This window comes from Emydura macquarii, unplaced genomic scaffold, assembly GCF_026122565.2.
Source record: "Emydura macquarii macquarii isolate MOO-44397 ecotype Brisbane River unplaced genomic scaffold, CSIRO-AGI_Emac_v2 contig_1483, whole genome shotgun sequence".
NCBI lineage: Eukaryota > Metazoa > Chordata > Testudines > Chelidae > Emydura > Emydura macquarii.
The window spans coordinates 8774530-8799082 of record NW_027131620.1 but is presented as its reverse complement, the minus strand read 5'-3'; the positions used below and the strand labels follow the sequence as shown (position 1 = coordinate 8799082).

Sequence of the window (24553 nt, the reverse complement as noted above, 5' to 3'; positions counted from 1 at the left end):
ATTGCAAGTTGTTCTTTAGTGGCACTCCCCAGGGAGTAAGAAGCAGGCTGTTCATTGATTGATTTGTTCAAGTTTTTGGGGCTTATGGTTCTGTAGGTTCCAGATTCTATCCTGGCCGATGATCGGAGGTGTTTGCAGCTATTTGGCTGTGGCTTGTTATGCTTGCATGTTCCTTGCACGTATGCACGCACAGAGTCGTTAGCCAACACTCGCATCATCCATGTGATTCTTGCCGTTTTATCCAAATGGGCGATTTGTCAGTATCAAAGCTGCCCACCAGCCTGTTCACAGTTACTGAGCAATGGGACAATTTTCACAGTCACTAAGTTACTATGGACAACAATGGAGGAAGCATTAGAAAAGGCACCAAGGACTCTGAAGAACCTTGGAAAAATTCACATGTTCAGTTAGAGAAGGGCCTATGCACGCCTATCTCACAGTGAGCCTAAGGACAATGATTTATTTTAGATCTGGGATAAAATTTTCCAAGAGCACCTATTTTAGACACAGCAAATTTTTTCCTTAGACTTTGGAAATGCATTTATACGAACAATTCCAGAGGGCTAATCTGCTTGAGTTGTTTTACAGGTGCTTGATACTTTAAATTGGAGATCTTTTCCAGAAATGTTTGTAGTACTACATTTTGAGTATTGCATATAAATTGGTGAAATATGTTCACAGTCTATTTAACTTGGTGCTTAAAATATTTAGGAATCTTCCGTAAAAAAATAAATCAAAGATATTTACAGATTATGGTTTACAAAACAGATACTTTCCTCTCTAACTTTTTCAGATGCCAGTAATGGAGGCTACTGAGTAGAGGTGGTCAGAAAGCGTGCCTGCTCTGCTCCTCCCGATGATAAATTTCTACAAAAACTAAAAGAAAAAGTTGTTTTCAAAGCTGTCCATGGAAATTTCATCTTTTAATTGAAAAGAATCTAGCTCACAGATTGTAAAGGCTCCTCTTAGACTGCAAAAAAACTCAGGCCAGATGTGGCAAGGGGTAGCTATGAAAGTGTCTTGCTTGTGCGTTTCAACCTATATTGATAGTGTTTTTGTTGACTGGTTAAAAAAAGTCACCTAAGATATTTTTATCCCATTTTCCCCACCATAATTTATTCTCTTTCCAATGTCCCATCTTATATATAGGGTTCTTAAAGTGAAGAAATGTCATCTTGAACACATGGACTAAGTATCCAATATTCACACACATTCAAGATAAAGGTGCTGAATAATAGGAACAAGGTATTTATGAACAATCTGTAGGGAGCTGGAGCAGCTGGCAGAATTAGATGTCAGCAGAGAAACATACATGTTGATTAATCCCACAAACTATGCAGGAATTCCTGTAGCTCTCTCTTTGCCTCATTCGGTATCAACACCTTTCAAGCAGATACATTGTCAAACCAGAACGTTGTGGGTTTACCCATTTGTGCTTATTATCTTTGTTGGAGCTATAGAAAGAACAGAGCAGGTCAGTGGTTGTGGATTCAGGTCTGCATTTGCCCTCCTGCAGGAAAGCAGCAGTGATTTTCAATTTAGATGGTAATAATACATTCCTAGTGACAAAATAATGTACAAAATTGTTTTGATATATTGCTTGCTTGAAGCACAGAGCTGTGCAGCTGTTCACAGGGCGTCTTCCTTTTTTTCTGCTTCTTTGCTCTAATGCTGGAGCATCTGTCTCTCCAAAACATTTTAATGTCGAGTCCCCTAATGAAAGCATTTAAGATTGGAAGAGGAAGGAAAAGCTTTGTTTGCCTACATTGCAGGGAGCTTGGTGAAGGTTAGGTGGGGAGTATGATCAAATTTAAATATACTGGGAGAAAAAACCAGCAAGACGCCTTGAGCAGGCTTTCACTACTGTAATTTAGGCTGGAATCCTTTCAAACAGTGGCTGCAGCAGTTTGCTGACAGTGCTATAAAACAAAATTGCCTAGGGAGAAGGGAATCACGGGTTTAATGTGGGAGCTGAGTAACAGCTACAGTGGGATTGACAGAGGCACCTTAGTGAGCAATAATATTCCTAAGGGTTTGGTTTCAGTACTAAGATGGTTCTATGGGTCTTCCAATACCCTTCTTTTCTTCCTCAGTGTCTCCAGTTTAAAAGCTTTGTGGAATAAAGAGTGACTTTCAGCTTCTTCTACAGGAAAGAGAAACTTGCAGAATGAAGACAAGTTGATTTGCAGATTTTCATCTGGTCTTCCATTTAGAAAAGCACGAACGATTTTGAACATTGCATTAGGATTTTACAATTACACACAATATAACATAAATGATCCAGGCAGCTGTCAGCGAGGACGTGATTTTCCTGTTTAAAATAGGAAATGCATTCATCCTTTGTACATAATGTAAACAGAATCTCTCTAGACCCTGAAGAGGTCTGCCCTTATATTTTTATATGACTTAAAAAAGAAGAGGTGAAGAAATTTCAAGCGATAATAAGGAAAGCTGAAAATTAATAATTTTCCTTCTTGGATCAAGCTGCTGCATTCAATGTGCTCTGAGCAAGAGGCAGCAGCACCCAGGGGTGAGTAATAAGAAATAGAAGAAATGATATGAAGGTCAATAAATGTTTACTCCAGGTTATTGGTGACTTTTTTTTAAAGATACCATAGATTCTTTTGTAAATGTGTTAGATTAGGTTAATCAGAAGTTCTAGTGGAGGTGGACATTGTAGAAATACTCGAGATTTTAGAGTAGATATTTTTTCTTTAGTGACTATACTTTTGTTTACATGTTCAACATAAATTGTCAGACAATGTAACGTATCTGGGGTGTGGAGCTGGCTTTTAGTGATTTAAAAAAAAAGCATCCATAAGAAATGTGGAATATTTATTTGATGTGTAACTTGTTCTGGTATTTTCCTTACCAGTAGAGATCATAGGAGATAAAGGAGACCTATTAGGTTATTCTGCCCATATCTCTGCTAATAATTCAGTATTGTTCTTCTCAGCTTGTGCTGCACAAGTTAAGAAACATATTTTAGTCAAGAACATTTCTCTCCAAAACTACAAATATCTAAGGTGTTAGATTCATTGTGGAACTGTTTGTTGCATGTGTTTGGCTTCAGAGTTATTGGTCAGTGTCTTTTTAAAGTTGCAGTGCAGACCACCTCAGGGGAACAAGAAACACTGATTTACTGATATTTGGGAAGTCAAATTCTTTCAGATATAAGCGTGGCAGGGTTTTCCAGTTAAGTATTGTGTCAGTGTAGAGTTGGGCAGCACGTTTCTCGATCTAGAGCACTGATGGGGAAGTGATTATCTGATTTCCAGCAACACTCATAATGTATTTAGTGTAATGTAGCAGTTGTCCAGCATTTATGTGAATGCATTTTGCATAGCATTGTAAGGATGAAGCATTAAAATGATGACATTCAGTAACAAAGATAATGAGACACACCTGTTCAATCCAATCCTAAAATCAATTAGAAAAATTAAGGAATTTCCTATACTGTACATGGAAGCATTTTCAATTGCATATGATGAAAGCTTAAGACCTTTGGTAATTTGTACACACATGATGCTCAGATCAAACACCCAATAAAATGAAATGCACACACACAAAAAAAGAATTCTTTCACACCCCCACTCCTCCTGGATATTATTCATCTGGTATGTGAAAAGCTGTTCTGAAATCTGTCTATGGCTTCCATACAAACAAGGCAAAAGAGAAACTGAAGATGTTTTAGTTAAACTATTCTTTCTGACCTTTTTTAAAGAACTCTTAGTACTATACTTTGATGGAGAATACATCATACACAGTCTTATATATTTATGCATCTCACACACACAAATAATATGTTAAAGCACATCATTAAGATTGTACAGGCAACCTTATTTCTGACACTTAACTTTTGGGTCCTTGACTTTGCTACCTTAATGTATTTTTAACATAGTATTTTTGTGTTTAAATTCCTTGGTTTATAAAAGAGCCAACTGAAAAAAAAAATTTTATCATGTGGCATCATATTGACACCCACATGGGTTGTCAGCATGATTGGAAACTTTAGCTTATCTGCACAGGGCTCTGTCACTTGAGCTAACTGAGTAACCAATAGCAGTTGTAGGTTGTCATTCTACTTGAGAGCCAGCACCAGAGGGGCAATGGGATACATTTTGCTGGTCAGTTTCACAGCATTTGCTGACAGCAGAGAAACGGTGAAACTCAGGAATCTGGGGTTCCATTCCAGACTCTGGAGTGGGGTGTGCTCCAGTGAGCACTGAACTTTTCTACTTGTTCCCCCCAAGCTTGACCCCTTTTGCCCCATCCCCTCCAACCTGTCTCTTTCCCACCCCTGGAGCCATGTCCCCCCATCCCATTCTCCTTGCCTTCCCAGCCTCCACTCCTCAGACTTCTCATCCAGTCCTCCTAGCCAGTCCTCATCTAGTTCTCTGGGATCACTGTCTGAATCCCAATATTCACCCCTCCTCCCATTCAGTCCCAGTCTCTTTGCCCAGATCATCCCCCGCCATATCCATTCTTTGTACGATCCATTGCTCCTTCCCTCTGCCTATTTCCTCCCCAAATGGTATATAGTCTCAGTCTTTCCCTTCTCCCCAGCATCTCATCCAAACTTAGTGTCATCCTCACAAGGCAACTAGCTCCTCATCCCTGTCCCTGATTTCCCTCACCAGCTCCAAGTCCCAGTCTCCCCCCGCTACAGCTTCTGGTGCCTATCTGCTTGCCCAGCAACTCCCAATCTTCCCCTCCAATTCCCAGTCAGTTCTCTCCCTCAGTCCCAGTCTCCTTGACCCAATCTACTCCTTCCCACCCCCCGGGCCCTAAATCAGCTGTGTGTGTTCTCTGCATTAGAATCAGAGGGCCTCCTCCTCCATTCTGCCTGGGTGCCAGCTTAGAGCACAGGACAGACAGGCACCTTAATCTCAGGCCTGGTCTACACTCGTGGCAAAATTCGACAGCAGTTGACTCCCTAAATTCTAATTAGCACAGCATCCCTACTATGCTGCGTCGACAGGAAACGCCTTCCTGTCTTCGTGCGGGGGTGGATTTATTGAGTTGACTTCTGGATCAATTGAGTGGGTCTCCCCTGCCGCTATATCGAGCCTGAAGAATCGATCCCCAGCAGTGCCGCCACGAGTGAAGACCTATCCTCAGTTCCAGTGCCAGCCCCACCCTGCCCAGGAGCAGTTGGGAGCAATCATCATAAGGAAAGTCCTTCTGAGCCCTGGGTAGCCTGGGGCTGAAGCGTGCATCAGTTGTGCTTTGTAGGGGTGGTGCACTATAGAAGCCGTGAGGGAACGGAGCATACATAGTCCCGGTGGGAGGATGGTGTGTGTGCTGTCTGGTCAGCATTAGAAGCTGTGAGGGGCTCGAGCATGCTCAGTGAAGATGGAATTTTCAGAGATTTTAGCTGCTAAAATTCAGCATGTGTGAACTGCAGTTTTTCAAAGGCTTATAAATTGGTCAAATTTTGGCAGATTTTCACAGGGATGGTAAAAGGCACATCCCTGACACACAAGACATTCCCCTAACACATTTTGAGCCCCTGGTTCCAGAGCATGGGGGTGCTAAAGCATTTCAAAGAAAAAGGTTGCCAGAGTGTGTGTTTATTTTCACGTAGGCACAAAGTATTTTCCTTAGTTTCATTTTCAGATGGTTGATCCATTTTGGCTGAAATTCCAACACCCCACTCACACACCCCATGTAAACACCCCCCCACACACACACACACACACACACACACCTACCGGTTATGGAAAATTTCAGCCCAAATGGTTCAAGTTTGCTAAAATTATAAACAACCGAAAACAGGGTCTCATCGTTGGAAGTGTCAGGCAACCATATAGTGGTGCTATCTGCCCTGCCTATCGTATACATTCTGTGACTAGGTTTACATACCAAAGGGTAGAGTATGGTTTCAGTGGTCCTTGTGGAGAACTTCTTGGTTACAAAGATAAACACAGATAAGATAGTGTAGGCTCCATTAACAAGCAATTGAAGGTTTCACAATTAGAGTTTTAGTGCATAGTCAATATGCATAACACATGCAGTTGGTAGTCATGTTAATCCACATCCTATCATATGTTCTAATGGCTCTGTTGCAATCATTGCGATTTAGGCTATGAATGTATAGTAAGATTAATATAGCAAAGGCCAATAAATCAAAATCAATTCATCTATTTGTTCTCAGCTCTGCAGAAGTTTTACGTAGGGTGACCAGATGTCCTGATTTTATAGGGTTGGTCCCGATATTTGGGGCTTTTTCCTTATGTAGGTGCCATTTACCCTCCACCCGCATCCCGATTTTAAAAATCACACTTGCTATCTGGTCACCCTAGTCGTACACCTCACAATGTCAGAAGGAAATTTCTCTGCCCTTATGTAAATAGTACAATACATACAAAGCTATGTTAAAGTAATATAAATGGTCTTCCTTAACAAAAGTTCAGAGTCCCAACTGAAACTCTTGACCTCCACTTATTTTGTGGTGAGTGAGCAAGCAGAGATGAGACGCATACCTTAGAGTGGGTAAAATGGATTTTCAGCTCTGCCTTAGAATTTCCTTTCCATGTGGTTTTGAGCCAGACACTTAACATAGATTTTTGTGGTTTACAGAGTTAGTGAGGGTGAATAGCTGGTTGGAGAAGGAAGAGAGATGCTAACTTGAAGGATATAAATGCCTCTCAATGAATGGGCACTGTCTAAGACCTAACTAACAAACCATGCAGTGTTTTATGGAAATCCCAGAGGCCCATGTGGTAAATTGGTTTAGTTTGTTGTTGAATTAGTACCTGGAATCGGTTCACACTGTTATTTCACTCTGCTTTTTCTCTTTGAATTCGGACAATTTGTCTACGTGTGGAGGTGGGAAGGGAATGGCAGAGAGAGGGGACTGTGCAATAGGGATGAGAGCCTCCTGCCCTCACGTTTTGTAGTAGGAAAGACAGCTTTGTGCCTTCTTCTGAAGCAGCTGGCACCCGCAGCTGGAGAAAGGATATTGGACTAGATGGACCACTAGTCTGATCCAGTCTGGCAAGTCTTATGTATACCTGAGGATTTTCCAGAAGCAGCAAGGTAGAATGAAGGAATCTGCCCTCAGAACATTCAGTATGGAACTTAGCTCTCTGTAACTCAAACGCTAGGCTTCTACCACCTTTCTGCTCCTCTTCAGATTCCTTGAGAACACTAATCCTGTCAGTGAAGGCTTAATGGATGTCTAAATCCTATGTTAGGTCTCCACTGTTTCTTCTACAGTGCCCAAGGACAGCCATCACTCACACTCACACACGATGAAGGGTTTTTGAAAGCGTAGGATGCCAAGTCAATGCATCGCCATCTGAGCTGAAAGCACAAGAGTGAAGTGAACAGAATCCCCTTCTCTTCTGCTCACGGCACAAATCTCGGCACCATTTTATCGAGAGAGCCCAGGAAAAACATCTCAACATTGGCTGTAATAATGCATTTATGAAACAGGCAATTACAGCAAACATGAGACTACTGCACTTTATTGTATTTTATTACAGTACTTTCTACTGTCCGCCTAACTTCGGTCAATGTTAATGCTCTCTGGAGTAGATAAGCCATGGAGTGACGTTTGGGAACAATGAGTTCAGTCTGTAATTATATTTTGAAGAGCCCCCATTTCTTCGATTCACAATGATGTTGCATCTCTTTGGAGGTATGGGAAATACTATAAGATCATCTTAGGATCTGCCTCATAAAGATTGCTCTTTGAAGTACTTACTTCTCTGTGACAGGAGCACTGTCTTGTCATTAAAGCTCTGGACTGGGATGCAGGAGATCTGGGTTGAAAACCTGGCTCTGCAAAACTTCTTGTAACACCTTGGACAAGTCATTAAGTCTGTGCCTCAGTTTTGCCCACTAATAAAATGGAGATACTAGGCTTTCTGCCACCCTTGTATCCGACTGGCCAATTAAGGTTGTAATTACTTGAGGGCAGAGATTCGCTTACAGTGTGTCTGTGCAGCTCTTTTAAAACTCTTGTATGCAAGTTATCTGGACTTGCTGATTTAAATATGTCTGACTTTAGCAGCTGCTGTTAAACATCCTCCTATGACACTAGTGGACTGGAAAGACTGTAATCATAGGATATGAATATACAATAGAAATATTTACAGAACACTTCTGCCATTATTTCAACATTATTATTGCTAATTCTATCATTTCCACCTAGGAATGGATCATCACTATTGTCAGGATTCTTTTTGTTCCTAATATACTTAGAAAACTCTCTCCATTGTCCTTACCTCTGCTGGTCATAGGTTTCTCCTTGTGCCCCTTTGCTTCCCATATCAATTTTCTACAGTTCTTAGCTTCTGATTTAAATTCATTACTATCAACTTCCCCTTTCTTTCATTTGTTATATAATATTTTTTATAGCTGCCTTCACTTCCCCTCTAAACCAGCTCAGGTTTTTAACCAATACTGCCTTCTTCCTTGGTTGTGGCTTTCAGGCACCTAGTAAAATGTTCTTAAGCAATGCCCAATCATCATTCACATCTTCCTCATTAATTTGTTGCTCCCAGCTGATCTGGCTTCATAGACAGACCTAGGCCCACTCTGTATTCTATATATGGATCCCGACTCTTTAGGGCTCGTCTACCTCCGGATACCCAGAGCCAGATGTTCAAAAGAACTAGGCCCCATTTGGACATATCCAATTTGTACATCCAGCTGCGTGCCGAACAGGTGGGCACGATTGTGTCAGTTATGCATACAAATTAGATACCTGAAACAGCAAAAGTAATTAGACACTTGTATTTGCAGTTATGCATGTAAGACTATGTATTAGTGTGTATATTCAGTGTATACTCCCCCCTTTCTAAACATTATTTCTGCATATGAAAGATGTATTGTGGTACACAATTAGTGTTGCAAGACCTCTGAAAAATTAGGCAAGTTCAAAGCATTAAAACAGCATAAGTCAAATAGTGGATAAAACCAAATACAGGCAACTGCCATTGAGGTCAAGATCACATTTCTGTTAACACCATATTGGATTTTTGACCTGCAAACATAGAAAACTTGCAGGTGTTCAATCTCCCACCAGTTAAGAACATTAGCTCACAAGCCTTTCTCCAGCCATTACTGGTTTGCTATCCACTGCCCTCTAAGTGCATTTACATTTTAAAAGTTTATCTGAGCTTTTTTTTTATTTCCCGCCCCCTCCTGTAAGAGCTGGGAAAGATGTTGCTGTATTTGGATTCTGAAGCTTTATATTGGTCCCTTCTGCTGCTAGTTAAATGTTTTAAGAGAGCAGCTTTATTTCGCTTGGCTTCTGGGAAGTGGGATTTTAATTTATTTATCTGGATGTGGTGCTTTTCCCCCCACTTTGATGCCATTAAGTGTCACCACCCTCTTCTTCTTTTCAGGAAAAGAATTACTTTTACTTAGAATGTGCACACCAAGAACATAGGGAAAGTTTCACTGGCCCTCACATCTTCTCAGTGTGATCCAGGCTTCCAGACCTGTGGGGACCTAGCAAACAAACACTTCTTAGAGGAATTAATTTTTCATGCCCCGTACTAATCAGGTATATGGTGGAGCTTATTTCATGGAACACATGGCCACATGATGCACATATGTCAGGGTCATTTTCCAGCATAGCCAAAAGGTAAAAGTCATCAAGATAGCTAAATGTATGTGGTTGAGCATTGAAGTGTTTTATAATTAACAACTGAGGGTGTCTGAAAGACCAATACTTACCGCAGAAAGCTATCTGAAGAGTGAGGAAAGATAGTATATGTGTAGCGTGATGGCTAGCATGTAATATGTTTAACATAATAGTCCATTCCCAATTCTCTGCTTAATCTGCTTATTCGGTAGAAAACTATTTCTTTTTTAAAATATTACTTAGAGTCAATTCAAGGTTTAAGTCACAACTCAGAGTGTGCTTTTGAATGCACCACATTAATCAGGGCACCCAGTTTATTTCCTCCTAGGTTGCCAGTGCTGGCATGCTCCCTGTTTTTGCCGGACACTAGCCGTTCTACTTTACTTTCCCAGTTCTTCCCCGTTCTTATATTCATCACACAATGACAGCATTCCCGACACCCCTCCCCAAGCATTCCAAAATCATGAGTCAGGCCCCCAAATCTTGAAATTTGCTTACAAATCCATGACATTTTTAAAAAAATGAGCCATGGGGTTTTTTGCTTTCTGTTTTTTCGGAGCCTTTAGGGATTCTGGTTTTCAGGCTCTTCACTGTAATCATGAGGGCTAAAAAGTGATTTGTTTGATTTAATGAAAGCTGAGATTCTCACATTCACATGACTGCAGGAGTTAGAGCTTTTGTAAGAAATACTAAACATCACAAACGACACCTAATTGCAGCTATTTCACACACTTTTTAACAAATACAAGCTATGTTAAACTTCATTATTTGGGGGATGCTCTGAATTTTTCACTAAAAAAATCCCTGTTCACAAAATTAATTATATTGTTCTGTTAGCAACACCCAGGATTTTATCACGAGTCTCAATATTTGGTGTTTTTCTCAGAGCCATTGCTGGAGTGGACCAGTTACATGAGAACTTTTTTTTGTTTGTTTGTTTTGTTTTAAAAGGATAAGTTTCTAGCCCTCATAGTTGTGGAGAAAAGTTTGACCCAAGTGCATCCTAAAGTCTCATAAAGCCAGAGGGCAGAGAATAAGAACCTCAAATTTTTAAAAAGAGTCTCATGATTTGAGTGCTTGGGATTAGCAATACCAACTCCCTCCCTCTCTGTCCTCCCCATCCTGAGGCCAAAAGTCTTCTCCTCTTTGCAAGGGAATGGGGGCTGGGTAGTCACTGTAGTCACTGCAGCTACCAGGGCATTGGAAGTTTAGGCAGCAAACGGGTCCTGTGAAGCGTACCATTGCCAGGCCATGTCTTCATTGCCATTGGAAGCCAGCTGCAACAAGAGAGGAGAACTCCGAGATATCCCTTGGACAACTTCTTCAGACCTTTCTTGGCTCCTCTGAGGTGGCGGGGGCAAGGGTTAGATGATAATTCCCTTGCAGCATTTAAATTCAATGCAGCATTTAACACTTGTCCCAGAGGGATTAGAACAGTGGAACCTAACTGGAACAAGTAAAATGAGATAGCAGCTTCAACAAGGAGCAAATCCTGAAGCTCTTGCTCTCTGCTCACGGCCAAACACTCACTGGTTTCAGTGGCTTATTGGCTCAAGTGAGGAATACATAAAGGCCTTTGGATTTTTGCAATGTTGTCAGCTCTTGTGATTTTACTGCAGGTCTCATATTTGATGTTCACATAGCCCCAGCTCCTGGAATCATACAGTGACATGGGACTCTCAGCTTTCATTTAAAAGCTGAATATTTTTAGCCTGCCCGGTTGCAGAGACAGCTTGAAAACGTGATCATTCAGCTCAAACACTGGGCCAGTAGAATTCAGTCACTATTTACCTCCACTCCCTTCCTCTGATCTCATGATTTTTCTGGGCCCTGCCTCATTACATTTTTTTTTTTTAAACAATTAGGATTGACCAAAGTGGATTTGGTCCCATCTGAGGTGTTCCATGGTAAATAGGTTTCTCTGTAAGTGTCTATACAATTGTGAATATTGAAAAATCAGCATGTGCCAAGAGGTACAGGACAGTTCCCACAATTATTTCTTTTAAGGGAAAAGCTTTGTTACCACACTGGTATCTGCAAAATATACTGTCAAATACTATCTTTTGCAGGACAATTACTTTGTTTGCATGAGTATTTATAAATAAATATAGAACAACCAGTCAATAACTGGCTACTGCAGGCTTTCTTCCACCGAAGCATCTGATACTGTCGGAGAAAAACGATACTGGACTGGATGAACCATACGTCTGATCCAATATGGAAATTCTTAGGTTCCTATAAGCTAACAAAAATCTGATGAAAGCATGTTGAGTAATGGCATGAGGCCTCCAGCAGGTATATGTAGTGCTGTATTTCTGTACTGCAAATCTAAACAAGCATCTGGGCAGTTTTTCTATCTCAGTGATATTTATATTAGGTTGCCAGCAGACTCAGGGAATATAAATCAGTGTGTGGCAGAAGGCAGATGTTTCGTCCAGCAGCAACTCAAGTGAATGGTAAGCGACTTGGTTAAGGTTACCAAAGAGCTATCAGCTAATTGACTCTACAACATGACAGTCATTAGCATAATATATATACTTGTTGCTGAATGCAAGGAGCTTAGCTCCTTTTTCTTAAACAGGTTACAATCTGTATAGAGTATTCTGCATGTATGTTTTGTGAAAAGCTACCATCAGTTCTAACACAAGTTCTACTTCCATATCAAGCGAAGAACATGCAATAAAAGACCCATTCTGTGGAACAAAGATGATCATTTTGCATAACAGTGAGCCTGGAGTTTCAATTATAACTAAGGCGTTACTTAATTTGTGATATGGTGGAAATTGCAGAATTACACTTCCACCGCAATTTTGATTAGCTTACTTTGCACAGTCCACAATTTTCCATTCATTTTGAGGTTTGCAACACACACTTCCTTCCTCATTAGGACAGTATAACCCCATTTATCCAAGCTGACAGCGGCTGGGGCTCAGGCTGTCAGCCCCGCACATGGCAGGGCTCCCGCTGTCGGCTGTGCGCATTAATGACTTAATATAGTTGCAGCCAAACGTCTGGTTATCAAAAAATTAGTAGGCATAACAATGCTTCAGTGTTTATATTGTTCCAGCCAATTTTTCTTAAACAAATAGGTCTTCTCTGGCTTTTCCAAATGACCACAATTCATAAAAGTCCATTATTACTTTTTCAAGATTTTCCATGCCTTGTCCACAGCTCAACCACAATTATTTGACAATCATCCCGCAGTTCAAGTAGGGCCTTAATTATAACCCCATTGACCTTTGTTCGCACTGTAACACTCAGCATTGCCAATTCTTGTAATTATATCATCAGTCTTACCATATCTGGCATTTCTCTTAAAGCCCCAGCTCTTGAAATCATGTGATTTCATGAGAATTTAAACTTTCACTTCAAGTTTCTAGTCCTCATACGTTGCAGTGAAAAGCTTAAAAATGCAAACCCTAAAGGCACAAAGTCAGAAAGCAAATACCTCTCCCCACACATTTATTATTTTTAAAATCTCATGATTTGGGGGAGAGGAGGTGACTCATGATTTAAAATTGGTGTTGACAAACCCCAGAAGCTGCTAAATAGATAGAAAACATATGAATTATTTCATAATCTTAACAACTAAAGCAGGTGCAACCACATCTGCTATATATTCTACCTGCACGTAGAAGGGAACACTGTGATAAATAGCTGAACCAAGAACTTTTATTGTGGACCTTTGATCATTTCACCAGGTATATAGCAGAACATCTCTGCTTGAAACTATAGAGTTACTGCTGCAAATCACAGCTCTCCTTGTCCACATTAAGGAGTTTGCACCAGCACAGCTACACTAATTACAGCCACCCATTGCACTGACCTAATTGCTCCCATTGAAATCAACGAGAGTGTTCCCAAATGCTAAGGCCATGTCTACACTACCACTTATGGCAGCAAAACTTATGTCACTCAGGAGTGTGAAACCCTCCCCCTCACCCCCAGGCGACAGTTTCGCCAGCATAAGCAACAGTGTGCACAGCACTATGACAGCAGGACAACCTCGCCAACATAGCCACTGCTGCTTGTTTTATTATGTCAATGGGAGAGGTGTCGCCCGTCAGCATAGAGCAGATACACAAGCGATCTTACAGTGGCACAGCTGCATCAGTCCAGCTGTGCCGCTGTGAGCTCGCTAGTGTAGACATGGGCCTAAGGGTAGGTCTATGTGGCACACTTAAATCTGCAATAGCAAGTCCCAGCACCCGGGCCTACAAACTCCGGTTTGTGCTACAGTGCTAAAAATAGCTGTGTGGATTTTTGGGCACAGGTTGGCACTCAGGCTCTGAAACCTTGCACCCTGGGTCCGAGCCTGAATGTGTACACAGCGATTTTTAGAGCCATCGTGCAGGCCTGAGTCTATGGACCCAGGCTCTGGGACTCACTGCTGTGGATTTGTGCTTGCTGTGTAGACAAACCTTAAGCATTTTAGCAACTCTCTCCCTTAATATCCCCACCTTTTCAGCAGCAAAAGAGCACCACTTTTCTCATTAAACAAAAATTAATTAAGGATCACTGAATGGAATTCATCTTTTAGGGCAGCAAAACCTTGCAGGACATATGGATTTGCAAGGCTTCAGGTCTGAATATAAATACACCAGCACCCACAGAATTTTTCCACAATCGGATTACATTCCGGCTTATATTCTTCCTGCATCCTCTCCCTTAAATCAATGCTCATTTTTACTGGACCTCCCTGTTTAGCTGGGAATGAAGTAGGGTTGTAAGAAAGTGAAGGAACAACCTTTTCCCTTCCCCTGAAAACTAAAGCCCTGTTTATTTAAAAAGAAAAGTCCCAGGAAAGTTGCATTCCTTTCCACTGTGTGCTTGAACATTGCTACAGATTTTTAAAAAAATAGCATTTGTAGGATTCTTGTGAAGTTGTCTGAATGAAATATTGAAAGTGAGTCTAAAATGAACTCTGGTTATTTGAAAGGAACAGTGAATAAAGAAAATTAGCATTATTGTAGATGACAAAGGGGGCCATTAATTTTTCACGTCAGTGCTCATTAAGAGTGTGATTAAATGGGAGCAGGCGAGATGAGAGGACCATATGTCATATTTCCACTCAAGACAGAGCAATATCAAATCGCTTCAAAATGGATTCCCTAGAATCTGTAGTTGGATGGTGGTAGGACATTATTGCATTAAATACTGCGTCAGCAGCAATCAGTTTACTCTATTTGCATGGCATAACTAAAGGTGCTGTCCTGTCTGTGCCTTGACCGCCACTTGATCTCCACAAAAATTAACGTTTTTAGAAAAAACAAGGCCAGGAAAATTATGCTTGTGCAGAATGAAAAACATCACTCATCTGAAAAAGACATATACCCACCAGCCTCTGCCATTGCTTGTGTAATTAGGTGTTTATACGTGCATGGTTAGAATGGGCCATTTGTACAACCAGTTACCTGATTCATCTATACAGCTACAGCAACCATGAATGCAGATTAGGCCCAGAATTATGCAGCTGCATGCTAAAATCTTTGGCGATATGTTTCTCTGTAACTAACTACCTGGCTGCCAAGAACGTTGTGCAAACAATTGTACTGTTGTTCGCTTAGTAGCTGCATATGTTGAACTTGTGCATCTTCAGCTTACATCTGGCCCAGGTCATGGCTACAAGATGAACTACTGACTTCTTCATGCTCTGTCACAAGATGAAATATCTTGTCACACCACAGAAGAACTCCATCACGCAGACATGTTATTGCAGTTAGAATTCCCTGGACTAAGCATCTGTCCTAATGTAGCTACTGAAAGATATACGAGGCACTGAGCTATTTTCATGAGTTAGGTCAGGAAGTGGGTTCTTGTGACCACTATGTACACATTATAGTTTACAAAAGAAATTGGCGAGGATTCTTTACCAAGATGCTTTGGGTATCTTTAGCTGGCTTTAAAAAAAATAAAATAAATAAAGCTGCCTCAATTGGTAAAATTTGTTTTTTCCTGAATACCAGAGGGCTCAGCTGAGTATTATTTCTCTTCTTAAAAAGCTAAAACAGAAGTTAAAGCTGCCTTTAGGCAGGCTCAGTGCACCCTGAGGCCTTGCGGGAATGTTTTCAACGAATAAGCAAAGTTTGCCCATTTGAAACAGGAAGATTTGTTTTTCAGCTGACTTCACCAGTTCTTTGGCTCGGGGAGTCACGCAAGCTACAGTAAGGTTTTCACATTCAGTGGAAAGGAATTTGACTAAATACCAAAAAATATTCCCTTCTTCCCACAACCCCTGTGCCAACTCCACAAGAAACCTGCATAAAAAGCAGAGTTAGGGAAAACGCTGGGCGAAAATTTAGAGACACACTGAATATGAATTTCAGTTCAACTGCGTTCAAAACCCTTTCGCTGTGGGTTTGCACAGTCGAGCATTACCACCACCAATATTCACAGAGTAGTGCTTTAATTGTTGCCAAAATTTAATTTCTAGTTTTTGATTGAACTATCTGAAAAATCAGGATGAGCATTGGTGGGATGAGTTAAATCCATTGTCCAACAAAAGGCCAGAAACAGTGTGGCTGAACTTTTCAGTGTCTTGTAGACAAATGTTGGTCAGAATTTGCACCCGAATCCCTGTGGCATTGGGCACTACAGGTGGGTCATGAAGGGACTTTGGGCATTGCAATGCTGAGCATCTAGGTGCCTAAAAAGTTAGGCACCATGAAAACATCATAGGAGCAACACAGTGATCCACAAAGCCTGACTGAGGCACCTAGGCTGTTTATACGATGAATGGAAAGAAATGGGCACCTTAGAATGCAATTCACAGCATGCTAAGTGGGGAGCTGCTTAAATAACCCAATGGGACATGCCAACCAAAAGGGTTTGCGTTAAGCCGCACCCTTCTCTTAGAGATAGGCACCCTACATCCAGGCTGCAGGGAAGTGCCTCGTTCTGCTTGTGACCCACAAACCAGGTGGGAAATAGGCATTTTGCCACCTAAGATGCATGCAGGGCCTGAAACAAAAGGATGGTGGGGGGAGAGGAAGAGAAAGCCTCCCGTATAATCTTTAGCCTAGTGGATTGGATACTCTCCCAGGTGTGGGGGACCCCAGGTTCAAGTTCCCCCACCTGCAAAGGGCGAGAAGGGATTTGAACAGGGATCGGACACCTCAGGGGAATGCCGGGACCATGGAGTCAGTCAAATTCTTTCACTGGCCCAATTAATTCTATTCAATTGTTTAATTAAAGTGGAACAACTTTGATGGGCGAGATTGAGGGAGCCCCACATCAGAATACTCCATAGCCCCTGGCTGTTTTGTGTGAACTCCCCCGAAGGGCCCAATCCGGTAGGTGTGCTCAGAGGCCTCCTATCAAAGCGGGCCCTGGCACATGACCGAGCACTTACCTTTCCTGGTTTGTGAATTGCTCTGGGAGACAGGAGAAAGGCAGAGAGGTACCTACCATGAGGCCACAGTTTGTCCGCTCACTGAATGCCCAGAGTGAGGTTGCAGTGCACATACCCAGAGGGAGAAAAAACCAGACAAACTTAGGCTCCAGCTGAAATTGGAAACCTACAGGGTGAGATGGCAGCCAAGCAGGAATTTTGTGGATTGCAGAAGCACCTACAAACTTTTGTGGATCCCCTCCTATGTGCCTGAAAGGCACGAATGCACAACAGCATGCAAGCACTTTGGAAATCTGGCCCCAGCTGCATCATGATATTAGGACAGGTGTTTTGGGTATGGCTAATCCTTGAAGAACCTGCAGTACGGAGCTGAAACCAAGGAACTAGCTTCATTCTGTCTTCCTGTGTTCATATGAACAATGGGAGCTCAGGGACCGGTTTCATGTTTAATTCCATTTAAAAATTACCACTACTTGAAGCCGCACATCTGTATATTTCTGAGTAGAGAGGCAATAAGAGTCTAGCGTAAAAACATAGCCCCATCCCTTTCATCTGAGCTACTGTCGCTTGTCCACATTGTGGAATGTTTTCTGAATGGTTTTTATCATGGCTTCTAAAGATGAAAATACCCGGCAGCAACTCAGTTGAAGCTGGTTGGGCATTAGCTTAACTTTTCAAAGCAGCTTCATTCTTTCCTTATCAGACTGGGATCCCGGTCCCATTGAAATCAATAGGAATTTTGCCAGAGACCTCACCCTTAACCCCCCAAAAAAACCAACCCCCAAACCTTTTAAAAAATACTTTCAATCCTGTAACCTACATCAGAGAGAAAAGAAAAAGAAGCGAGAGGATGGTATAAGAACACATTTGTGTTTCACAGTTGAAGCAAATACCCAGCCAGAGACTTTTACACTGTGCATTGATAGACTACCAGTAATTTAAAAAACACTCGTGATCTTTATAACTGGATTAATACACTGATCTCCTTCAACTCTGTGCAGAAGTCTTTTCTGTCTCACAGAACGCAGCCCTCTATCAGGGGACTAAGACTCTGACCAAGACTCTGTCTGACCTTGGGCCTGTCACTTAACCAGCCTGTTCCTCAGTCAATGCAGCTGCAAATCAAGTAAAATAATATTGACCTACCTCACAGTGACGTCTTGCAATCCTTGACTGAAAGGCAGAATATTTGTGACAGGGCAGCTAATCTCATCCGAGCATCAGGTTACAGCAATTCCTTTGTTTCCCTCAATGCTCCACAGTCTTCTGCTGGTGTTACATAGTCTATTTGGGTTCAGGCAAGTTGTGTACTGGTGATTTGACCTTCTAGCCAAAGCAAGCATGCTCTACTTCCAGGGTAACAATCAGCCCAAACAAGACAGATATTTTGCCCTCTTCAGGCTGGACAGTTCAACAGTTATTTCCCAAAGGTCCACATAAGTCTTTCTTCTTGTAGGGGAGTGATAGCAGGCCCAGGCCCCAATTCTTTCTGGAAGACACAGCCCAGGGCCCCCAAGCATGTGTAAGCACTGGTTTGCACCATTAGAATGTAGCCTTACATGTAGCCTCAGGCTTTTCCTTTCACTCACTTCTGTAACCTACCCACCCTCTCTCACCTTTCCCCCAAGCATCTTCCTTATGACTCCAATAACCTCATCCCCACTACACACCCACACAGCTGGCTAGCAACTCTTTTATAGCCTAAACCCCTACTCCCAGCAGGCCTTGCTGTAGCTACAATCACATGATCCCACAGGGAAACTACAAATCCCAGCATGCTTCTCCTTAAAGGGCTAGCCCTTGGAGCATGGGTGGGCTGGATCTTTTGACAATGTTTTTCTGATTCCTGCCTGTGTGAAGGTATAAAACCTAAGCTCCTAGTCAACAGTTCAGTGGTTTGGGGTTGTTTCAATAGACAGTAGATACCAAATTAGCTGAACAGCTTGGACAACACTTAATAAGTTTAAACAATGAGACGTTTAATAAGCCAGGAGGAGTCACTAGAACAGGTGGTAATCAGTAGCGCAGGACAGTTCTTGAGAATGGGAGACTGAGACAGAGGAAGTCTGAATAATTGGGAATGTATTTCTTGCTTTTGTTCATTGTTTAAATTCACCATACAAAGACCCTGTGGAGGAGGAGTATAGTCTCTCTGGTGTAATGTTGTTTGCATTGCTTTGGAAAATGCTCTGAAGTTGCTGCTTCCTTTAAATGAATATTCTGAGCCAAGTGCTGCTCTCAGTGGCAATGGTATAGCATACTGCCAACCCTATGTCTTTAAAAATCATGAGTCAGGCCCCCAAAATCATCAGACCGGCTTAAAAATCATGGGATTTTACAAATAAAAACATCTGAGGTTCTTTTTATTTCCCTTGTGTGTTTTGAGTCTTTAAGCTTCACTTTTTCAAGCCCTCTATGCAATAATGAAGGCTCGAAACTGACTTTTTGTTTTAAATGAAAGCTATTATTGTGTCATAGCAGGATTCCAGCCGCTGGGGCTTTTTTTTGTTTTTTTAAAAAAGCCAAACATCATGATGCCCACAATAAAATCATGAGAACTGGAAACACTATAAATCCAGAGAAATTCTGTTGTTTAAATTGGAACTACTCTTGAATTATACACACATAAACCTGAGAACAGAGTAGCACCTACTTCTCTGTTTCTGTCTCTAAAATATGCTGGAATGGCATCAGGGTAAAGACAAAGGCAGAACATATTAATATTGTTTACGGTCAAGATTTTTAAACTGAGATACTCAAAGTCAGGTTCCTAAATCCATATGTACAAACCTAAATAGGGGCAGCCTTATTTAGCACATGTTGACTGTGTTTTGGAGTAGGGCCGGAATATCATTTGCTCATAGATAGCATAATATGTCATACAAGGTGACTTTCATAATTGATTAAAATGTCTCTAAACTGACATCTCAGAGACTGAAAATACAGCCATAGAAAGAAAACAACTTGTCGGAGTATCAGCTGAAACTGGATGTTGCCTCTCGTTTATTACAGACTTGAAGGACTTCTGGAACACCAGCAAGTTGCCCATGACTAAGCAGGCAGGAATGAGATAGTCTAACACTCACTGGAATCTGGTTATCCAATACACATCATCTATCTTCTTATATGGCCTCCACCACCACGGTATTGGAGAACCTCCCAAGTACATCAAAATACAAATAACAACAAATTCTTCCAGCCATCCTTTCCAGCCTGTAGGAGAAAGAGCTTGATTAATTCAGAGGCTTTTTGTTTATTGACGTGTGTGTGCGTGTGCACGTGCGAAGAAACTGAGGGAAAGTGAATGTGAAGAAATGAGTTTTGCATTGTGTTATGAAAGGAGGCCATTCAGTGGTCATCCTTTCGTCTTGCAGCATGGAGCTGCATGGTTTAGGTTCAGCTCCTGCAACCATTGTCTCCAGTGCTCTTGAACCTCCTCCAGTTGGCAAATAATTTCATGTGCCAAAGGAAAGTAATTGCTATTGAAGGTCTTGGTCATGAAGGGGAGATGACCTCTCAGGTAACAGCCAAATCACCCTCACTTTCCCCTTCCTTTCCCCTGTCTGTTCCCACTGTGCCCTCTAGGCCAGGGGCTGTGAATACAGCCTTTCCTGACTGTACATCATGCAGAGAAGCTCCCACTCTCTCTGGCAAGGCAATTCTGCAATGGTATGGAGGGGCTGCAGAGTGAGGCACACTCTGTCCCTTTGTGGTTTTCTAATTTGTTTGTATCCGCAACTTGTAAGTGGCGTTCCCTTAGTAATAAAACAAAGAATTAAATAACCAGACCATGACACACATGAGAGTCCTATCTGGGTTTCTGTGGCAATGACCTGGTTTTATTGTGAATCAGATGTTTTGGTGACTTACACCCATATTTTAAAAAACATGGTCTACAAGGAACTTCCATTGGGAATACGTATGTCAGATGAAGTATCTGAACTGCACATGGAACGTGGTCAATGTGTACGACATTGACTTTCAGCATGTCAATTGAATATGGCACGGCATGATTGCTCGGGTGATTGGTGTCCTATTTAAATTGATGGGGATTGAGAGGAGTTACTGTCTGATGTGCTATGATATAAATTGCTCATCTTGGTCTAGTGTCCACATCACCCAAAATATAATCATAGCTACTACCAATTTCACACCCCTTAAGAACCTCTGCAAGAAGACCAAAGACAGAATGGGTCTGTGGAGACTGAATATCACTGTCACCACTAATCATCGCCACTTTAGGTCAGGGTCAAGGACCAGTGACAAGTCCTAGGACCTATAATTAAATTGGATGAATCTATAATTCCCCCCAAATCAAGTTATGTTACACATCCCCACAAACAAAATTGTGGCAGAGGAAACAAAACTTGTTTGTGGGGATGTGTAATGCAATTTGATTTTGGGGGTAATTGTAGGTTCACCCAATTTAGCCCCTCCCCTCCTTTTTATAGCTTCTCTTTAAAACAAACAAGTGCAAATTAAAGATGCTGGACTGGCAGCATTGAAGCACTGGTGTTCATTTAGCTACAGAACTGCAGTGCAAGCTTCCCCCTGCCGTTTGTCACGATCCTTGACCCTTTCCTAAAATGATCACGATTAGCGGTGACAGTGTTATTCAGTCTTCATAGTCCCATTCAGTCTTTGGTCTTCTTGCTGAGGTTCCTAAGGGTGTGAAAGTGGTAGCCCAAGATAAACAATTTATTTTACACAGGACATCAGACAGTAACTCTTCTCAATACCCATCAGTTTAAATAGGTCACCAGTGCTCAGGTTACTGGCCTAGGACTTGGGAGACCTGCATTCAAGTTGACTTCTTGCATCCCTGTAATATGTTTTTTCATAGGTTTTTTATTCTTTAGTAGCTATCCCTTCTTGCATGAGAACAATGTGGAATCCATCATCTTATTTGTTTGCAGCATTTTCTAAGACTTAGCAATGTCTTTTTCCATTTTCCTGCTGAGAATCAGTGCCATAAGCACACTTTTTTGTGCTGTGAATCACCTGGCATTTCTGTATGTTTAGGGCTATTCATTTATTGAGATCTTGTGCTACTGAAATAAACACATTTATTTTAGTCCCACAAAATAAAATAGTAATTCAAAAGGCAATTCAAATAGGCAGATATCAGGATTATAATTTTTGCTCTTTCAATCCATCCCATTGTAGCTTTAAACAGAAGAAAAGATCACGAGAAGAAGAGATTTTCTATAGAGACAGGCTGTGCTATTAATAAAATTACGAGATGGTTTCAGCACATGAAAAGAATGAGAAATTACATCTATTTTTGTCTCCCTTGAATATTACATATTACTTTATTATCAAGGGGATGGAGCCAGCTTTCAGGGTTTTAAGTAATATTGAGTTGTTAGGGAGAATTCTTTCTTTCTGTCTTCTTGTGTGAAGTGCAATAAGCAAGTACCATACACAAAACTATATGAAATTATCTACAATAAATGCTGTTTTCAAAGAGTCTGGACATACCTCTCTTGTGCTTTTGTGCTTTGGATTAAGCTCTGTTGAGTTGTGACAGATTTATATAGATCACGTGGGAGGCTTGATATTGGTTAAGAGGCATTTTGGTTATCAAGTGCAGTCAATTGGAAACAGTGGGCCAAATTTTGACCTCAGTTACAAAGGTGAAATCCCAATAGACTTCCTCATTATATGTCAATAACAGAGAACAGAGCAGAATTTGGCCAGCTGTCTTTCCCTTGAACCATGGGGTCTTGATCTTACTCAGTCTAATATCTAAATGCACTCTGCTCAGGAAAAAAACCGAGATGCCTCAAGCTTCCCTGCATTTTCCAAATAAACTTTGTTATCCTCTTATGTAAAACACTAAGAGGATCTTCCAAGTAGCAAAGAGTCTTACATGCTGCTTCACTCAAAAGCAGCAATGTAAAACAAGGTTTGTTCTGTGGTCACAAACATTTCAGTCATTTATTGCAAGGAATGGCCAATGTCAAAGCAACATATGGTATTTTTAACTCTGCTTCATTACCCAATGTGGTAAACCAATTCTGAGCACTTGTAACATCTAAATGCTTTCTGTAAAGAAAGGGCTTTTCTGCATAGTCTTAATTAAAGTCAGGCTTTCAGGGTCCAGAGGATCAGTAAGCAGTGCTGAGCAGACAGAAGGCTGTATGTAGGAGTTGGGTATTCAGATCTGCAAGTGTAGTGAAGTATGGGAGATAGTAAAGACTGTAATAGGAATGAGAATATGCATACTTACATGGGAGAAGAAAGATGGACTTGGGAGGTTCTGAGTTTTCTGCTTTACTACAGAGCTTGTGTGTGACCTTATGGATGTGCACTTGGGCAGAAACTGCATGCTAGAGGCAGGTAAGCTTGAGATGACAAGAAAAACCTAGTTTCCTTAAAATGTGATTAATAGAGAACAATTTGAGGCATGGCAATGCATGCCTATAGGTGTAGCCTCTTGGTTATGTCTCACCACATTGTTTTATTCTTATATTTGCCATATGTATCCATTTGACCTGTCTGTGAACTCAGCTTATCTCACGTGTGACTAAGTTGACCTTGTTTTTATTCCTACCATTGTTGCATGAAACCCTTGATCTGGATTCGTACTCTGTTAGTCTAGACTTAAACTGAAGTGCTAGGGGCTTGGTTTATATTGAATAAAGCCAGGACACTGAGAGCAAAGGATGGAACTCTGCCCTGAAACCTGCCCTTCCATCCCTACATACTATACTGTAGGCAGCTCCAAACAGCAGGTGATTGCACATCTCAGTTATGCTGCAGTAACAAATCACAGGGGTTGAGTTAGAGACAGCATTTAAATCTCAACTTGAAATACCATCTATTAACCTCAAGCACAGTCCTGCACAGCCCTAAAGCCTGCGTGCTTTGAGGTCACTCAGCACCTCACAAGATCAGGCCCAAATGGTGCCTACGACAATGAAGCGCATATGACATGAAATGTAAAATCACCACAATTCTGAAGTCTGTACAAATGCCTAGAGACAATGGAGTAAAGCTATGGACACAGTGGCAGTGTGAATATTGAGTATCTTGGCAAGTAATCAGTTGTTATCTGTCCAATATTATCATTTTAATAGCACCCTCTCCTAGTTCTCATTTCAGAGTAGCTGAGTAGCTCCTTACTGTTTTATGCTGTATGCACATCATGGGGGGAGGGGGCCAGTAGCTTTTTTTGTATGTATAGAACATTCACGGTGTTCCTCATGAGAAAGCATCTATTATGGTTATGGATATTGTGGGGTCTTTTGTTTCCAGCTCTTAATGACTCATGCACAGAGCGAGAGAGCAGCTAAGATCTGACAATCCAAAGGAAAATGAGAGCAAGAGAAGCGGGGGAGGGGGAGAAGGGGAGGAGGAGCTGTTTTTCTGCTTCACCGTCTCTATTTAAAGAACTTAAAATTCTATCCTTTGGGTCAGACATGCTCAAAGTATCCCCCCCTCTCCTCCCCAGCCCTTTACTTGGAACACTAAGATTTCTCAATGGAGTGGTGATAGGACTGAAATGGACAAGAATCTACTTGCCTTCACACCTGTGTGATAAAACACCTTCTTATTGGAATAGAAATTCAATGTGTGTTCTCTGGCTGCTTAAAATG

The 24553-nt window shown here is 41.4% G+C and overlaps 1 protein-coding gene and 1 long non-coding RNA gene across 10 annotated transcripts in view; one reads left to right on the top strand and one right to left on the bottom strand.

The window, feature by feature from the left end:
* LOC137157045 (uncharacterized) overlaps positions 1-18598 on the bottom strand; it is a 34992-nt gene extending 16394 nt beyond the window's left edge. For both annotated transcript variants that reach the window (XR_010920984.1, XR_010920983.1), the window contains exon 1: positions 18099-18598. This is a non-coding gene — a long non-coding RNA (uncharacterized lncRNA). The remainder of the gene's footprint in view (positions 1-18098) is intronic.
* Positions 1-24553, top strand: part of PHACTR3 (phosphatase and actin regulator 3) — a 156878-nt gene that overhangs the window by 36650 nt on the left and 95675 nt on the right. The window contains exon 1 of one of the 8 annotated variants that reach the window (XM_067554148.1): positions 2248-2530. The exons of the other annotated variants lie outside the window; for them this stretch is intronic. Coding sequence (XP_067410249.1) covers positions 2497-2530 — 34 coding nt within the window. The 5' untranslated portion in view covers positions 2248-2496. Of the gene's footprint in view, positions 1-2247; positions 2531-24553 lie in introns of those variants that run through there. 8 annotated transcript variants of the gene reach the window in all.